This window comes from Eupeodes corollae, chromosome 1 (genome assembly GCF_945859685.1).
Source record: "Eupeodes corollae chromosome 1, idEupCoro1.1, whole genome shotgun sequence".
Taxonomy (NCBI): domain Eukaryota; kingdom Metazoa; phylum Arthropoda; class Insecta; order Diptera; family Syrphidae; genus Eupeodes; species Eupeodes corollae.
The window spans coordinates 114,383,225-114,401,457 of NC_079147.1; the positions used below are offsets into that span (position 1 = coordinate 114,383,225).

An 18,233-nucleotide genomic window follows, 5' to 3' on the forward strand; every position below is an offset into this window, starting at 1 on the left:
ATTAGCTGGTTGATCGGTTTCGCAATTGTCTTCAAATTGAACCAAAATGTTTGGCTGTTGAGTCAACTGGATGGAGGTTTCCACTTCGTTCAGGGAAGCTTGGTCCGTAGAAGGTTTTAGGGTGGTTGGCAAAAGCTTCCACTTTGTCATTTATTGATGTTAGCTCGATATGGTGGTTTACCAGGACTTCCGGCAGTGGTTTTCTCCTACCAATGTGGCGGTTGATTTCCTTAAAGGCATTTGGTCCAGGTTTTATCTCTTTTTGAAGAGATGTCGTTGTGGTATCAAATGGAGTTTCGGAGCATGATGATTAAACATTCCATTTCACTCTTGATAGCCCAGTATTCGGGGTTCACCCTGTTGAGTTCCTTCTGATGGATGCTCTGAAGGCACTTTCTCAGCCTTTGTTGGTGAAAGTACAAATTTTGGATATATTCCGGGAGGTGTTGGTATCTGTCCTTCGTTGTCCTGTGAATTTTTTGGGCATCAAGAGCGATTGGATTGGTTGATTCCATGTACTCGACAACCTCATCAATTTCATTGTCCCGGAGGTTTCGATTCGCTGGTGGAAGCACAAGGTTTCCTTCGATGTCCAACTGCAATCTCTCGAAGTATAGTCTCTTGTAGTTGATGAAGTCTGCTTGAGGTCTCGCTGCTAAAACGGCTGGGTGGCTGAGCTTCATGGATAGGAGTACTGCTTCGTGGTCCCAATCGCTTGGGACAGTTGAGCATGTAAAATTGCAGATGCCTGGAATAACAAAAATAAAATTTGAATTTTAAAGAAAGAAATCAAGAGTTGATGTAGTTCTTGGGAATGTTAACCAGTTCAATATAGCTTTTCCTTTGATATTGATGGTTGTACCCTGCTATTGATGGTGACGTGGTGCTGGAATCGGGCTATATTACGAATTCGTATTATGTTCTAAGTCAAGTCCTCAGGTAAAAGTAGTACTTTTAGCAACAAAGTTTAAAGCAATAAAATAGAAATATGCATATAAAAAATATTATTTAAAATATTAAGGGTTCATATCTATTAACGCATACAATAAGTTTTAAATTCAATGAAGTTCCAACGAAAATTAAACAAACAAACAAAAATCGATTACAAAATGTAATAGTATATTTATTGATAATGGTTCTTTGGTGTTGATTTTTTTTTTCGAATTTCGGTTTTAATTTAACAAAATAAAAAGTCCTAAGCTGCTGTTAAAACGTAAAGGCACATTGCAGTCAAAACATAACTTTATTTTTGCACTTGAAGTCTAACTTACTCGTGTTGAGTTGGTTTGTGTATCTAAGGGCCATTTGCTGAAACGAAACCTAAGCAGCTTAAGTATAACACGAGCTCTTAAATGACATTTAACGTAGAGCAAAAAGTAGAACATAAGTATTTAGGTTGAACATAAATATATAAGTTTCGTTTCATCAAATGGGCCTTTGTGGGTTACATTTAGTAATCATATTCTAAACTGCTGGCTATCGATGAAGCTAAGAGGTGCTGGAATGTATGAGAAAAAAAAACGAATTAATGATTGAGACAGTTTACCCCTGCGTTTTTCATGACAAACTAAATTCTTACCGAATAAGTAATTTCTTCCAAACTTTTCAATACTTTCTTTAGTTCCTCTGCTTCCATTGGCTTCAAATTATCGTCTTTTAACAAAACTTTTACAACATTTGCAAAGTGACCCAGATTAATACTCGTGTCATAAATACGGAATCTATAGGAATATAATTTACAAAATGTTGCTACCTTAACCCTAGTGTTTTGTAATTTTTCCAAAGATTTAATAATTTTTCGGAAATGATCATCTTCAGCAATGTCGTCAAAAACTTTTCCAATAACTTGTTCGAAAAGACGTTCGTCGAATTCGTATATTGCCATAATTGTCTGATATCCATCAGAGTCTTCTTGAAATGTTTCCGCTATGATTTCATTTGAAATTACTTTTGAAACTATTTGGGTTATGGTGGAGTGTATATTTTCCATAATAATTTCAGCTGATGTTTTGACTTCATCCGTAAGAAATGAAGATGCAGAGTCAATGACGTTATGTTTGATCAAATTTAAGACATCGAATCGCTTCTGAATTCCATTATAAGTAATTAAAGAAGACATTTTTTGTATTGTTTATTGTTATCATACAAAAAGCAAAATGAAATGCGAAATCCAGATTTGTGTTTATTTGTTTTGTTTGTGATTGACAGCTAAACAAAACAAAAACTTCATACAATTGACAAATCACATGACATTAAATAGAGCCGTTTGATAATTTGGGTACGTTTGTTAACTTATTGCATTTCAGAACTGAATTTTGTTGTTTGTTTATGTTGATTTTCCTTATTTGGAAACCTAAGCTAGACATACACGGTCGGTACAATTAGACACGCTCCTAATTTGTCTGGCATACGTGACTGCGCCACAGCCACAACGTTCCGATCACAAACATACTTAAATATGTGTATTTTTTCAATAGCCGAAATCTAAGCCTAAGATTCCAATCAAAAACACTCTAAATGAAGATATAAATCCTTCTTACGTATAACCCTCCAAAATGCATTTGTTTACATTGTTGTATAAGAAATGTTGACGAATAGATATGAATTTCAATTAAAAAGACTGAGTCAAGAGTGTTTTGTCACCTAATTCAGTTTAAAAATTAAATTAGTTAATAAATTTACTTCGACAAAATCCAAGAAACTCAACTGTACTTTTTTAAAGCAAAAGTTAGTTTTTCAGTAATAATGAGCAGAAAAAAATGAGCAGTAGTAAAAAGGTAGGATTTTCTGTATGAGAGTAGGCAGCTTTCTTAACAAACAAGCAACTTTTTTTTTTGTTTTGACACAAACTAAACGATCACCTCAAACCAATTCCTTAGTTGGTGTCACAAGGAGTTATAGGACATTCAACGAAAGTCGTTGAATAATTTTCTGTATGTGCAAATTTAGTCCAGGTAAATATATATTTCCTATGTATTGGTTTATTTCGTTAAGTTATTTCGGAGTTGCGATGTTTGGGCAACTAACGATCGAACTATTTTGTTTCGAAAAAGTTGCATGTGAAAAAGTTAAAAAGTAAAAGTTTAAATTTATAAAGTTGAGAATTGTTCTTGATTTTTGATTGCTGTTTTGGTTTTGAGATTTGATCATCGCGTTCATTTTTAACAACTGATATTAATCTCGTACTGTTTAAACTACGCGATCTATAGAAGACAGGGAACGCAACAGTCAAAATTGTTTCCCGGACCTCTGGATAACGTTTTGTTTGACAAGACCTTTAAACGGCAATTTGATAATCAAAGAGTATTTGTTCTTTTGTAGCTAGATTAACAAGTTATGGCTTTTCCACTAATCAATCCATTTGCCGGTCTATCTCTCAGTTTTGCTGTCAAGCCTTAACCATGAATCAAGTTTTCTTTATTAAATTTGTGACATTTTATTTTTGTGGATTTTTATTAAAATAAAAAACCTAACGAGAATTATGTAAAGTAATTTATAATTTTAAATTGTTATATAATTTTATTTATTATTGATGTTTAACCAGCCAAAAACAAAACCAAAACACCTAGACAATTTCTCCAAGGCCGAAGAAGATACATTAATTCGATTGGTCGTCCAGCGCTACACGAATCCCAAAAGAAATTTCTAAATTCACTGAAAAAATAATACTATGCCGGTACATATAAGTCTTCATGTAAGATTTATAATATTGATAATGAAAGACGATTTTGACGTCACAAAAAACCAAAGATGAGCATACGTTTTTTTAATTACCATGCCAGCTCGTCAATATATTATGAACAAACTGAGTTCCAGTCAATACTTAATTAAAAACAGGTAATTAAGTAAAATTGGGTGATTGACGAAATCTCTAATTAAGCTCAAATCATGGATTCTTTGATTACGATTTTAGTGACCAAACTAGAATAATATTAAATTGAATTAAGTGTGAGCAAACTGGACCTTAGAACAACAACGGAACCTAAAACTTGATTTTAAATTTAAATACTGTTGTTGAAAAAAAGATGTTGTTAAAACGTAAATTTGAGCAATTTTTTTTATAGTAAAAGGGCACTCAATAGTTTATTTCATAACATAAATTAGGTGGCGCAACAGTCCATGAAGAACCAGAGCCTAGTGACTTACAACTCTCAACCATTCCTGTGTGTGAGTATTGATGTCAGAGATGGAAGGGACCTACGGTTTATATACCGAATCCGAACGGCTAATTTGAGAAAGCACTTTTCATGACAAGAATTACTCTTAGAGGATTTGTCAATTCCTCGAAAGAGGCAGCACCCGTAAAAAGAGTTAGGTGGCACAGGCAGGGGTTGAACCCAAGACCCCTTGCATGACAGTCCAGCGCACTAACCATCAAGTGACTGAGACCAATTTTTACTTAATCTTAACGAAACCAAACTTTTGTTCATTCTCTCATTCCTTAATGCAGTTTTATTTCATCTACTTTGCTGGGGATGTTCTGTTATCGGCTTAAAATACTTATTTCAGTAAGAGCTTTATATAATTTAAAAGTCATAGCAATTAGGGAATCTGTTGAATGATTTGAACATTTTTTGGATTTTGAAGTGATTTCTTCTAATTTTTAGTATGGAAAAAATTTCATTCAATTCTGTAATTTACGTGGATATACAAAATAGGATACCTTCGAAAATAAAATTGAACGAAACTACAAGCAAGAAATTAATTCGTAGAAATGATCTACCTTCTACTAAATCCAAACTGACCCAATGAAGTTGAATTCCATTGGAACGCTCTCTTTTCCTTCATATTCCATTCCACGCTGTTCATTTATCCATCCATCTGTCAATTAAAAGAGTGAATTTAAAATCTGACAGAAGTCTTGCTTGCCATTTCCATTTTTGTTAAAGAAAACTCGCGTTTTTCTACTCAATTTTCTTTTTATAATATTGAATTACGCACAATTTTAAGAAGTGTATTGTTTTTCAAACCACTTACTTAAGAAATCAGTTGTATTGCTTCACATTAAAATGGATAAATCAAAAGATTTAAACAGCTCCGAAAACGACGCCACCGGTTCCAGTAATGACGGTACGTAATGAAAAACCAAAAAACAAAAAATTCAATTTTCCCCATTTTCAATATTACATTTATGTATTTTATTTTCTACAAAATGTTATTAAGTTTTAAGTTGAAGTGTTAAGTGTTGAATCATCAAACTTTCAAAGCTACAAAAAAATGTATCTCATAGCAATTCAAGATTTTAGGCTAAAACAACAAAAAAACTAAAAACAAAATAACTTCTATCTTCTAAGGTATGCTTTAAACAAATTTCATATTAATTTCCCAACCCATTCATCATTTTTTCTTTTTAGTCAAATCCGACAAGGAGGACAGTAATGACAATGAACCTAAATCAAAAATTCCTAAGCTGGATACCGTCGCAGGTACAACATACAAAGAAGACGACGATGGTGCTGAAGATGAAGATCAACTTGAAGTTGCAATGAATGAGCTTTACCTTGATCCTAATCTGTTTGAAAAACTAAAATCTTGTTGGTCAGAGGAACAATCATTTTCTGAGGACAAACCAGATGTGAAAATGTATGCAGATCCCTTCCGGATCGCAATTCTCCAAGACTTCTTATCGGACAAGAAAGTCACTTGGCTGTTAGTCAACGAAATGGAAGAGGACGTAGATTGGTCCCACAAACAGATGGATCTCTATGAGTTCGACCAAACAGCTAGTCTCTCCGTTGCACCAACCATGTATCTGCAAAAGTTTTTCAAGTTTCTGGAAGTAAGCGTGAAACCGTGGCTGGAAAAACTTTGCAACCTTAGATTAAAGTCTGTATCCGCTTCCGGCTCAATGTACAACTGTGGCGATTACCTCCTCGTGCATGACGACCTCTTGAAAGACCGACAAATTGCATTCGTCTACTACCTATCCCCCTGGGAGGAAGTTGACCAATGGACAGATGAAATGGGTGGGTGCTTGGAGATCTTCAAGACGGACGACAACTGTCTGCCTCATTTTCCCGTTGTGAGGAAAATTAATCCGAGAAACAATCAATTCGTCTTCTTTAAGGTTGGCTCGAAGTCGTTTCATCAGGTGGGCGAAGTGACCACAAGTGAGTACCCTCGGATGACAATCAATGGGTGGTTCCATGGTGAGATAAACACTGACACTGTCGAGGACGCCATGAGACCACTCACAAAAATGGAATTCTCCGTGCCTCAGACAAAGTCAGTGGAGTTGGAGAAAGTCATCAACGGAACGTATCTTAAGGAGGATTGTAAAGATCACATTCAGAAACACATCGAGGACAATTCCGAAATTTGTTTGGAGGAATTTTTAAAGCCTGACATTTTCGAAAAGATTCGCCAGGAGCTTAGAACTAACGATTTCCTTGTTTGGACGATAAAAGGTCCTGCCAGTGGGCAGCGTTACGAAACTCTTGACCTGCAAACGATCACCGAACCCATTGCCTTGCTCATTGAAACCTTCAAAAGTAAACAGATGTTTAAGCTGCTTCAAGAATATACAGATTTGGACTTGGCAGAACCAAGAGCGGTAGCCCCCAGTGTTAGCCTGGAACTGCAGCGGTGGTCGCCAGGCTGCTATACTGTGCTCGGTGACGGTGCACTCTGTGATGAGAATACTTTGGATATAATGTTTTTCTTAAATGCGGCGGAGGATGTTGGTGTGATTACTTACCTTTCGCCAGAAGAAGAAAACGATTCGGATTACGATGAATCCGTGTTACTGACTATAAAGCCGAAAGATAACGCCCTAAATATTGTGTATCGCTGTGAGGGAACGACAAAATTCACGAAATATGTCTCAAAGTTAACGCCAATTGAAAAGGGACCGGTATTTATTATGTGTTGTAGTTACAAAGAATAGAATTTTAATGTCAATAAACGAAATATTAAATTTATATAATTAAAATACATAAAATTGAAAATTGTGCAAATCGACTTTGTTTTTACTTTTTGTTATTGTTAGGCGATCGATTACTATTTTCACAGTTAGTAAATTTATAGATGAAGAACATTTTGTTTCAATTTTTTAATTATTTAATATTTAACTACACAAATAGGATTATAAATTTGTAATCAATTTATTTTCTTCCAAATGAATATCTGTATTGATTTTTTGTAGTCCCATTTTCAAAAAAAAATGTCCCACTACTGAAAGCCATTACTGTTAAAAACTTTAATATTTAAAATTTCCAGGCGAAGTGATATATTTAAAATAGGAATAATGAGGTATTTGTTTTTTTTTTTATGATCGTTATTGCTCTCGACGTCATAATAAATCTATTGTAATTTAATTAAGTTCTTATAATGTATTGAGAACCAGTAGCAACATTGCCAAGATGCAATCAGGGAAGCCGCCTCTGACGTGCTGGGCGAAACGATATTCACAAGGCTGTAAAGACGGAAGTGGAAACATCATAGTAAAACCGCAGTCAACGCTAAAGAAATGGAAGAACCACTTCTGCAGCCTGTATAACGACGACGATAAGAACCAAATTCCATTCAATGTAGACAACGAAAGCCAACAATCACGTCTTCCCGACTTAGACGAAGTAAAAATTGCCATATCTAAGTTGAAGGCAAACAAAGCTGCTGGAGCAGATAGCTTGAATGCCGAGTTCTTCAAAGCATCTCTACATAATTTGGTTAGGTGTATGCATCAACTTATCTGTAAGAAATGGTCGCAGAAAGCATACCCGATGAATGGAACCTCAGTATTGTTTGCCCGATTCTGAAAAAAGGAGGCCCTCTGAACTGCACCAACTATAGAGGCAGCAGTCTACTTAACTTCGCTTGCTATAATATATCTAAAGCCCATCGTCAACAACCTGATAGGTCCTTGTCTGTGTGGTTTTAGACCAGGAAAGTGCACAGTCGATCAAATATTCACATTACGGCAAATCCAGGAAAAACCCAAGATTTTATTGATTTCAAGGCCGCATATCATAGCATCTACAGGGACGAGATGTATAGAGCCATGTCTAGTTTTGGCATCCCTGCAAAACTCTTCCGTTTGTGCAGGATGACCATGGAGAATTCACGCTGCTCCATAAAGGTTGAAAGCAACTTAACTGAACTTTTCGATGTCTAAAAAAGTTTCAGGCAAGGTGAAGCGCTGTCATGTGATTTTTTTAACATCTTACTTGAAAGAACAGTGCAGAGCTTCTACGTCAACACTAGAGGCACTATCTTTCAAAAGTCTGTCCAATTACTGGCATATGCTGATGACATTGGCATCATCGGAAGAACCGAGGCAAATGGGGTTAACTGTTAATGAGTCAAAACAAAGTACATGCTGTCGTTAAACAAAACTTGCAACACCGACGTCTTGGTCAAAACGTCACCATCGACAGATGTAACTTTGATGTAGTTAAGGACTTCGTCTACCTAGGCTCCGCTGTAAACGCAGAAAACAACACCAGCGCTGTTTCTTTGGGCTAAGAAAGCAATAGAGTAGCAAAGCCCTCTCTCTAGGGACCAAAGTATCGCTATATAAGACCCTCATCATCTCCATCCTGCTATACAGTGTACAAGCATGGGTTATGACAAAAGAGGATGAAAGAACCTTGAGTCGTTTCGAGAAAAGCTCTTCGCGCTATCTTCGGTCTTGTATGCATAGAAGGTGAGTGTAGGAGAAGATAGAACGACGAGCTATACGGGCTGTACAGTGACGTTGGCTTAGGCAGAAGGTTAAAGTCAAGCTGGGTCACGTAGAGCTCATGAACACCAATGCTCTGGCGCGGAAAGTTTTGATTCCACACCCACAGGACAGCCCAGTACAGGGAGACCTCGAATCAGAGTGCGCAACTGGAGACATCTAGCTAGGAACCGAGGTCTCTTTGTCCTCTTCTCTGTTTTTCTCTACTCTAAATGGTTAAACAGTTTTTTTTCCCCAAAGTATAAAAATGGCATCTACGTATAGCATCAAAATTAAAAAATCTTCAGAACCGTCGTCAAAAACATAAATACATTGATCTGTTTTCAACTGCTTAAATCCAAATAGTTTCAATACTTGAGTTAACTTCTTGTTTCAAATTCTTGACGATTGTTTAAGTCCGTAAATTGGCTTATGAAGTATTTACCTTCTGGTATATAGAGACCCTCTGGAGCTTTTAAATAAATCTCCTCTTCAAGATCACCTTGCAAAAAGGCTTTTACTGCATCTAAGTGATCAATAGTCTTTGTTCAGTGCTATCGATATAAGATAACGCATCGAGGTGCATCTAATAACTGGCGAATAAGTCTCTTGATAATCCACTCCATTACGTTGTCCACATCCTCGTGCTACAAGTCTTGCCTTGTATCTCGATATTTCACCTTTTTCATCTCATTTGGTCTTAAAATCCATTATGTTGTTAAAGCCTTTCTTTCCTCTTTCATTTTCTGTTGGTCGTGGTGAGGTATTTGATCTTGATTTGATGTACTAGGTAAATTTAATCTAACAGAATCAAGATTTCCTTCTTTTTCATAACAGTTTCTCACTTAATCTTGATTGTTTGCAGTTTGTTTTTGGTTGAATTGTTCAGATCTGCTCGGAAATACATTTCATTTTCTATAAATGTAACATCACGACTAATTAGCAGCTGTCTCTTGATTGGGTCATAGTGTATCTACGCCTCTCCAAATTTCTCCTAGCATCTTATAATTTATCGTCTTTCTTGGAATTCTATTAAGTAAATACGCAGCAATGCATATAGCTTCTGTCCAATAAAATGTCTTCAAATTTGCATCTGCCATCATGGTACGAGCCAAATCACATAAGCTTCTCTTCATGCGTTCCGCTTTCCCATTCTGTTGGGAGTTGTACGGAGCTGAAGTTTGGTGAACAATGCCATTTTCTTCAAAAACTTATTTCATATCAGCATTGCAATATTCCAAGCCATTATCCTTTCTTATATTGTAATCTTTTTTCCAGTTTGATTCTCGGAAACATTTTTGAAAATTTTTAAATATTTTAAAACTTCTGATTTAATTTTCATAATGTATGTAAATAAATACTTTTGATGAGAAATCATCAACAAAATTTACATAATACTTTGAACCACCAATCGAATCTTGTTCCATAGGATCGCAAATATTTGAATGTACTATTTGTAGTACATCGGTCATAGAACTTCTTGAATTTTGATAAGAAGTCTTAGATTGTTTACCGAAAACACATGAAATACATCGTTTTTCTTCCGAACTTATTGTAAGTTCTATTTCTCGAGCCTTGACTTAAGATAGTTTAAAAGATTGTCTTGATTTGTATGACCTAAACGTTTATGCCATAAATCGGTCTTTGTATTTGAAAATCATTCTCCGGGAGACTTGTTCTCCCGAGAGTAAAATTCTCCTATTCCCAATTCCCCAGGAGACGGTTTTTCTCTTCGAACTCGGGAATGAAAATTTTGTATGTTCGAAACAGCTGTTTCGAAGTATTTGACACAACAATGTAGGTGTACAGAAGTTTCAGAAAAGGAAAACAAACATTTTGAAATTGATATTTATGCATATATAAGTAAATTAAATCAAAAAATGTTCAGTATTGAAGAAGAATCTTGTTTGAAGAAGAGTTAGAGGAACATCAATGCCCAAGGGTTGTTGAGGGACAGTTCGAACCGTCTGGAGTTGCCTCAATGGTTGTAAGTACTTGTAAATTCACAAAGATTTATTCTAAATTTGTTTTTCTAGCTTCATTAAACAACTTGACTCTTAGGTTTCAAAAGTATTATAGAGTTAACTAGGTTGTCTTCAAGTATTTGCCGGATATTCTCTCTAGGTCCTGTAATCCAGCTAAAAAAAAGTTTTGCGATTCCACCAATAACAGAGGCAGTATTTTTGTGGGCACTTGTACTTGCTTGCGGTCGAGAAGATCTTTGTGGAATTGGCGTTGCTTCTGGACAGGACAGGTTCGATTTCCAAAGATAGGAGGAATTCTTCAGCAAGCAATTCCGTTGGGGATGGAGAGGAAATGGTCACTTTTTTTGCTGGCTCTAAATTTTATTTATTGGATTTCCTTTTCCTTGCATCCAGCCCAAACGTTGTTGCAGAAACACCTTCTACCGACTCTTTCATTCCAATCAAAACATAGATGGCCTGTTCGTAGTCCGAAAAAGGTTGCTCCTTATTTGGTCCACCACCAGTCCCATTCCTTGCTTTTAGGTTCGCAGCCGCCTTTGATCGAATATATTTTTTCTGATCACTCCAAACCTATGATTATATATGTACAAGTAAATATATGTTAATAAAAATAAATCTACTGAATTTTTGTTTAAATGTTTACTTTTTTCCATTCTGTTTGTGTTTTTCTTGGTGGTCCACACGAATTCAGCTTATTTTCCACCATTTGCCAAAACAATGCCACTTCCTCCTTTGTTTTCTTGTGGAAGCCACACGCAATATCGCGTTGAGCCTCCATCAAATTTAAAAGCATTTCAAGCTGACCTTTGTTTGTTGTTTTTGACCTTAACATATTTGAAATGTTATCAATTATTATCGCAAAAAAAAGAAAAACTTACATTTTATTTTGTAACTCTCCAACTCAATTGTCGGGAACAAACTCGCGCCAAATGAATTCGTATTTTCCCTTTTTCGACATTTAGAATAGCTACTTTTTTTCCCGGAGTATTTTTTCTCATTTTCGAACTTGTTTAGAATAAGGGAAATTGAAAGGGGAACAAAATCCCCGGGAATTTTTTATTGAGAATGAGAGAAAAGGAAATTTCCCCGGAAATTGTCATTTAGAATTGGTTATGAACTACCTTAGCTGAACCAAACAGTTTACCTTCGTGCAAAATACTATATTTTGAAGCTTAAAAATCGAGACCGTCAAAGCATTCTTCACCAACTGGCTAACAGACAATAAATTTGCACATACTTCTGGCTCCAATAAAACATTCTGCGATGTAACTTCGTAATATTTTTCGCTCAAAACACTTGTAAAGGAACATTACCTCTTGCAATGACTCTTAACTTATTGTCATTAGCCACTGTTACAAACTCTACTGTTTTGAACTTTTGAAAAAATATTTCTATTTTTGCCATATGGGAAGATTCACCAGTTCGTTTCATCTTCATTAAAATGAGCGATAAATTAACTGAGAAACCAACTTGAACCCATTCCACCATTATCCGAATTATATATTTTCGATTTGTTTTTTTTTTTTTTGCAAAATTTAGCAACATGCCTTCTTTGTTACATTTGTAACATACAACACGCTTTGTATCAAAACGACGTTCTCTATGGTCATGTTTCTTACCTCTGTTGCTATACAAAGATGCAGCACTTCCGCACTTCTTCAGTTACTACCATCCCTATTGGGCAGTATCAATAATATCAACGTACTCACTCTTATTTGCATAATTTTCTAATTGAGTTGTTGCAAGCTTCCGATCGTCTTGTAAGACCGGAATCATCATATATTGAAAATAATGTTGTCCAGATATCCTTAACTCTTGATATTCACTCAATATTCCTATATAGGTTTGGAGATGTATTCAATATTAGTCTTATTACACTTGTGCAGTCGTGTTTTTTTTTTATTAAACCTGCTACAATAAACGTTTTGTAGTCCCAATAAAGCCCACTTTGGATTATTTATTTAATAATAACAATTTTAAAGTGTGTCTAAATTGGTCGTATATTTTTCAGACAAGTACCGAATGTACGCTTCGGTAGCTTTTATGGTAGTTGTATTAGTTATTGGCGTTCCCATGTGGTGGAAGACCACTGAAGTATACAGGTAATTCTATTTTCAAAATAAAAATAGTCCAGTAATTAACTGTAAACTTTTAGAGTAAGTCTACCATATTCTGATATTCGTGATCTAAGTGAATCATTAATTCAAATCAACATGACAGTTGGAATCTTTACCTTGAAACCAGATCGATCTGCCCTCCTCATCGATGAATTGAGCAATGCTTTTCAAAATAACGGTAATTAATTTTTAAATATTTCTTACTACAACTTTGCCTTAAGAAAAATACTATCTTTTCAGATCTTTTTAATATTCAATTCGAGCAAATTCCACAAATTGGAAGTGTTGACAAAATAAAAACTCCAGCTGCATTAGAAGCACTAATACTTAAACATTACCCAGTCAAAACTGGTGACTTTATATTTATTGAATGGCCGAGCTTACAAGAAGATGTTCTTCTTACAACAGATCGTTCTGCATTCATAAAATCAGATACAAGTAAGAAGATCTAAAAGCTTTAAGCGGTTTAACGTATATATGTATTTTTTTAAGGCTCATCAAAACTGCAAAATGTCCTAAATATAAACATACTTCAAACACATCGAATAAGAGCTATTTTGGCCGAAGATGAAGACGAACGTCACGCAATGACAAAGAACTCCCCTCCGCAACTACAATATGATGTGATAGTATCCGTCCTTAATCCTCGGCCGGATTTAATGGACGTCAAGTGGAATGTCCAATTAGCCACTAAAAGTCTGTGCTTCATATATTTTGTATCCTTAAATTATATACAATCAACTCTCATGTGTACTCATTTTCAGCTTATATTCAACCCTTTCTCGATGCCGTTAATAAAATTTCCAACTTCACTTTGAAAACCCAGTGGAAATATCAGCTTCCAATTGACGTTAATTTAAAACAAGTCCGTGATGCTAGTTCGCTCGGCCGTCATTATGCCTTGCACGAGACATCAATGCCACACATAATAACTTCAATAGAAAAGAACCTTGGTGCTGGTATTACGGATAACTCTGTAATTAACATGGTTGTCTATGTGCCTCCTTGTGATATAGCTCCTATTCACATTTATAAAGAAAAAGACGTTTTGGCGACACGCAATAAAGTTGACTCATTCATTTCACCAAAGTGGGGTGGTGTGATAATATCGAACCCACCTGAAGAAGCTTGCCGATCCTATAACGAGAATCTGGAAAAAGTCAGTTTTTACGTGAATACCAATGATGTAATGCAGATAATGCTATACCAGCTCCACAAACTCTTGGATATTCATGTAGAAGTGAGATAAACTTAAGCTCAAATAATTAGGGAAGGAACTTTAGATTATTTTCTTATTTTCTAATTAAATAGGTAACTCTGGCAGGAGTTAAAGCTGATGACGTTGACCAGATAAGTCCACGAGTTTGGGAATACGATGCATTTATCAGAAGAAGCGTAGTTAATCATATTATTACCTCAACCCACACATTGCAGAGCTTAATACAATTACTAGGTTTGTAAGCTTTAAAACAATGACTAATTATTATTTTTTGATACCTGCAATATTTTAAACATTATTAGATGAGATAAGTTACATTGTGATTAATGATGATGTGGGGGTTGCTGTCAATGAAGCCTATGAAGAAATTTTGAAAGCAAAAATGCATTTACAAGAAGGTGACCTTCTTACAGCTTCAAAGCATGCAAAGAAAGCTTTTGCATCGTCCGAAAAGGCCTTCTTTGATGCAAGTCTTTTGGCCCAATTGTATTTTCCGGATGAACAAAAGTATTAATGGGTTTTTTATATGCTTTGAATTTGTGTTTAAAAAAAATTATTTTTGTTTATATCTTACAGGTACGCCATTTACATTCCTCTATTTTTACCAATAATGGTGCCGGTGATAAGTTCGCTGGCAATGTTAAGGAAATACTATGGAATAAAAAAGTCCGCTTCTAAACTGAAGACTAATTAAAACCGTTTTGTAAACTATTATAATTTTATTTATTTTCAAATAGATTACAATTAGAAAACATAAAATTAAAGAAAATTGATTTTGTTTAATTTAAATAATTCCGATATTAAGTTGGAAAATTTTTTGGAGATGAATTTTAAATCATCTTAAAGTTCGGAAAAACAAACCGGAGAATCTCCCGAAACAAATTGTTGATGTACATACGTTGAAAATGGCAAACCTGTGCGATGCGTGTCGCCAAAAGTAATTAAAGATACCGTGACGGCAAAAGTTATGTTTTATTGGATGTAACACTATTTTTAAATTACTAAGAGGTCCTGATCCTGTTCGTATCTCGTCTTTAAATTTTGTATCACATCAAAATCAAAAAAAAAAAAAAATTGTAAAAAACTGTCTATTAAATTTTTCTCAAAATTTTACTAAATGATGACAACAATATTTTTAGAAATATAAAAGTAGTTTAAAACCAATATCTCAAAGTTTTGAAAAGATATTTCAGCCGAAATTCAATTTTTCCCAACTTTGAGTAAAGTTTTTTTTGTTTTTATTTTTTATAAAAAAAACTATCAATTTGATTTTTCTCAAAATTTTACCAAATGTTAAGAACGTTATTTTTCGTTGCACAAAATTGTTTGGAGATAAAATCATTTTGTATTCCTACAATTTTCGAGGAGACAAATTTTTTTTTCAGTTTTTGTGATTTGTAAAAAAACTGTTAATCAAAAAATATACTAGTTGGGTATCACGTTACAATATATTATATAAAATTAAATTTTAGTCTCTATAGTTTTTGGTTCGTAAGATATTTAGGGTTAACCAAAATGTTCACCTTTTTTTAACTGCTATGGTAAAAAAACACCCACGCAATTTTCTTAAAAGCCCTTTCTTCATCTTTCTGTCTTATTATTTGTATAACAATATTTATTTGAAGTCGATATCTCTTCTGGTTCTTGAGCTATGGACGACGAAAAAAACATCGCGAACTTACGGACGTACAAACGTACGTACACACGCACGCACACAGTTCTTTCTAAAGATCTCTTATTTCGATTCTAGGGACCTTGAAGAGTCGAGAAATGTCAACATTTTCAATTTGAAAAATCGGACCATTACAATAACTTCCTATGCGAAGTTAAAAAGGTTTCAGACAAGGCGATGCACTGTCATATGACTTCTTCAACATCGTTATGGAAAGAAGATCGATCTTGTTGGAGACGCATGTTTGTTGAGCCCTGGGTGCGTCTCTGTGCCGCCACCTTAGGTACATAAGTCTTTATGGTGTTGGCTTAGTTAATAAAAGATTAATGCCTTTTTACGCTATTGCGTTGAGATTTTTGGAAATCTTCACTTTGGAGCTCGATTTCGGAAATTTGGATTATTTATTAGGCCAACACTATAAACAAGTAACCTAAAAATCAGAACCACCGGATGTGATGTAAATAGTTACTGGACTGTAATCCCGTATTTTTTTCTTACTGTAGGCACATATGCAGGTATGTACATATTTATATTATGATTAACATCGATGTACGTACATATATTTAAATTAATTTAATACACAACTTTTATATGGAAAAAGTAAAATGCCAATCAAATTTTACAAAGAAGTTACACAAAAGTCGGCATGCATATCTTGTATGAATAAAACCATCCTGTTGCTCTAAGTGGGTAAAGGTCAACGAGACAACGAGTCTCATGTTCCGGTTACTAACCAGATTCAAACAACGAAGAGTACAATTTTAAATTCCTCCCCTTCAAATATCATACTTGCACAATTGTACACCAACTAACACACTAGGTCCACTATAAAAGATACTTTCAATTTATGGATGGATTCCATGTGTAAATGTCATCCACCGGATTCAATAGGAATTTCTAGACTCCATAACGAGACGCGACGCTCAAAGTTGCTATTCAGGTTTTTGGTTTGAAAACAAAATCAACGGATTATTATTAATGGAAAACTCATTATTAAGATGCGATTGTTGAATCTTTTTATTTTTGTATTATTGTTAGCTACAGGCCTAAGTTATAATATTACCTGAGAGGGCTGCACAAGGTGCATAGTCTTATCCGTTGTAATTGTGATAAAAATGTAATTAGCTTCGGAGAGCAAACAATTAACATTAAGTTGGTTTTCAATTTGCTTTGTTTGTTGTGTGTAAATGCATTGCGTGGATGATAATTCATTTGGTCTTTTTTGAGGTACGGTTGTGTTCATCTGTGCATTGAAAGATATCTCCGATTGTGTATCGCTGAAAGCAGAAGCAGCTATGGTTTCGATTTTGAATGTTTGACATCAAGAAACCTTATGTTAATACTTATAGGAGAAGTAACATAACACATCTTGAATGTGGTCTTTTAACCGAGGACGAATTATTAGTCTTTACCTTTTCGAAGCGTATGTCCAAACCATTGCCACTTACGCCATGTATTATAGAGTCTATAGGTTCCTGGCCTGTCCTTCTATGAAGGTAGGATATACGGTTTGGCTGGAAAATCCTTAGGATGTTACGAAGACATCTATTCACGAAGGTTCGCAGCTTTCTTGTAATGGCTGAAGTAACCTTCCAAGTGCTGTAACCATAAAGAAGCACAGATTCGACATTTGTGCGAAACAGTCGTAGCATTGTTCTTAAGCTGATAGAGTTATTCCTCAAAAATTTCGACAACATACCGAACACCGCTTTTGCTTTGCCGATGCGGCAGATGACGTCTTGTTGGGCACTATTGAGACGATACTTCCAAGGTATTGAAAGATATCCACTTTTCCACCGGTTGCGAGGAAATATTTATTTGAGAGGATGGTCCTGTTTCGAGGCTGATTATGTTTTGCCGGAATTAATTTTCAGCCCTACAACTTCTGCTTCTCTCTGCACACTTGATGTCATTGATGGAGATCCATGTTCCTATGAGAGAGTAAAAAAACATCGTTCGCGTAATCCAAGTGCTTTAAATAGGGTGTCAAAGTACATTGGATCCCTCCGCTGCCGCTTATCACCAACAATAACAATATTGGCGACAGAATACAGCCCTGTCTGACTCCGCTATGGATTTCAAAATCATCTGACAACCTACCATCGTGCACAACATGACACTTGGATCAATCATATGTTGCTTTAATAATAGCAATCAGTTTTTTGGGTTGCCTGTCCTCCGTAAAGCTAACCAGATATATATCGCACTGTTCGATATTCAACGCACTGTTTAATAATGATCTGCAGGGTGTTGATATGATCAATACAGGAGGATCCAGCGCGGTATCCTGCTTGTTCGGCATCGAGTATGGCCTCAAGGGGTTCTCTGATGCGTTCCAGTATGACTTTTGCCACTATTTTGGCAACGGCAGGTAGAACGCAAAATCCTCTCCAGTTTTTGCACTTTGTTAGATCTAATATTTTTGGGAGCTTGACGATAATTCCCTTCTTCCACTCATCGGGGAAACTTTCGGTTGGCCGAGGCTTCTTTTATTAGCGGATGAAGCAGTTCGCTTGATGGCGTTGGCGCTGCTTGTAAAAGATCTGCGTTAATTTCATCAAATCCCACCGCTTTGTTGTTC

At 35.4% G+C, this 18,233-nt stretch overlaps 3 protein-coding genes across 5 annotated transcripts; 1 reads left to right on the top strand and 2 right to left on the bottom strand.

Moving 5' to 3' along the window:
* Positions 1-1,100: 1,100 nt before the first annotated feature.
* On the bottom strand, positions 1,101-2,209 carry LOC129939056 (uncharacterized). The gene is made up of 2 exons (XM_056046921.1): positions 1,580-2,209; positions 1,101-1,498 (listed from the first exon to the last, which is right to left on the bottom strand). Exons 1-2 carry the CDS (start codon positions 2,117-2,119, stop codon positions 1,451-1,453), a joined length of 588 nt encoding a protein of 195 aa, XP_055902896.1. The 5' UTR covers positions 2,120-2,209; the 3' UTR covers positions 1,101-1,450.
* A 2,620-nt stretch (positions 2,210-4,829) lies between these two features.
* LOC129939242 (prolyl 3-hydroxylase sudestada1-like) lies at positions 4,830-14,749 on the top strand. Of its 2 annotated transcripts, XM_056047186.1 has the most exons (9): positions 4,834-5,070; positions 12,656-12,746; positions 12,800-12,939; positions 13,002-13,199; positions 13,254-13,457; positions 13,526-14,001; positions 14,073-14,214; positions 14,283-14,487; positions 14,557-14,749. In XM_056047186.1, the coding sequence occupies exons 1-9, from the start codon at positions 5,010-5,012 to the stop codon at positions 14,672-14,674; spliced, it is 1,635 nt and encodes a 544-aa protein (XP_055903161.1). In that variant the 5' UTR covers positions 4,834-5,009; the 3' UTR covers positions 14,675-14,749. The 2 variants fall into 2 exon arrangements, with proteins under 2 accessions (XP_055903162.1, XP_055903161.1); XM_056047187.1 differs by lacking the exons at positions 12,656-12,746; positions 12,800-12,939; positions 13,002-13,199; ... (3 more) ...; positions 14,283-14,487; positions 14,557-14,749 and adding an exon at positions 5,355-6,957 and having other exon boundaries at positions 4,830-5,070.
* Positions 10,540-12,506, bottom strand: LOC129939243 (uncharacterized). 2 transcript variants are annotated; one of them, XM_056047190.1, is made up of 3 exons: positions 11,523-12,506; positions 11,288-11,468; positions 10,540-11,214 (listed from the first exon to the last, which is right to left on the bottom strand). In XM_056047190.1, coding segments are annotated over exons 1-3 (393 nt in total). In that variant the 5' UTR covers positions 11,525-12,506; the 3' UTR covers positions 10,540-11,004. The 2 variants fall into 2 exon arrangements, with proteins under 2 accessions (XP_055903165.1, XP_055903164.1); XM_056047189.1 differs by lacking the exon at positions 11,523-12,506 and having other exon boundaries at positions 11,288-11,514.
* Positions 14,750-18,233: the final 3,484 nt, after the last annotated feature.

Bases quoted from the DNA above. Each gene is read 5' to 3' on its own strand.
- LOC129939056 (XM_056046921.1), bottom strand. From the start codon at position 2,119: ATGTCTTCTTTAATTACTTATAATGGAATTCAGAAGCGATTCGATGTC. The intron at 1,499-1,579 runs GTAAGAATTTAG...CATACATTCCAG, and splicing joins TGGAAGAAATTACTTATTCG to CACCTCTTAGCTTCATCGAT.
- LOC129939242 (XM_056047186.1), top strand. From the start codon at position 5,010: ATGGATAAATCAAAAGATTTAAACAGCTCCGAAAACGACGCCACCGGT. The intron at 13,458-13,525 runs GTCTGTGCTTCA...ACTCATTTTCAG, and splicing joins TGTCCAATTAGCCACTAAAA to CTTATATTCAACCCTTTCTC. The intron at 14,002-14,072 runs GTGAGATAAACT...CTAATTAAATAG, and splicing joins TCTTGGATATTCATGTAGAA to GTAACTCTGGCAGGAGTTAA.
- LOC129939243 (XM_056047189.1), bottom strand. From the start codon at position 11,476: ATGTTAAGGTCAAAAACAACAAACAAAGGTCAGCTTGAAATGCTTTTA. The intron at 11,215-11,287 runs GTAAACATTTAA...ATATAATCATAG, and splicing joins CACAAACAGAATGGAAAAAA to GTTTGGAGTGATCAGAAAAA.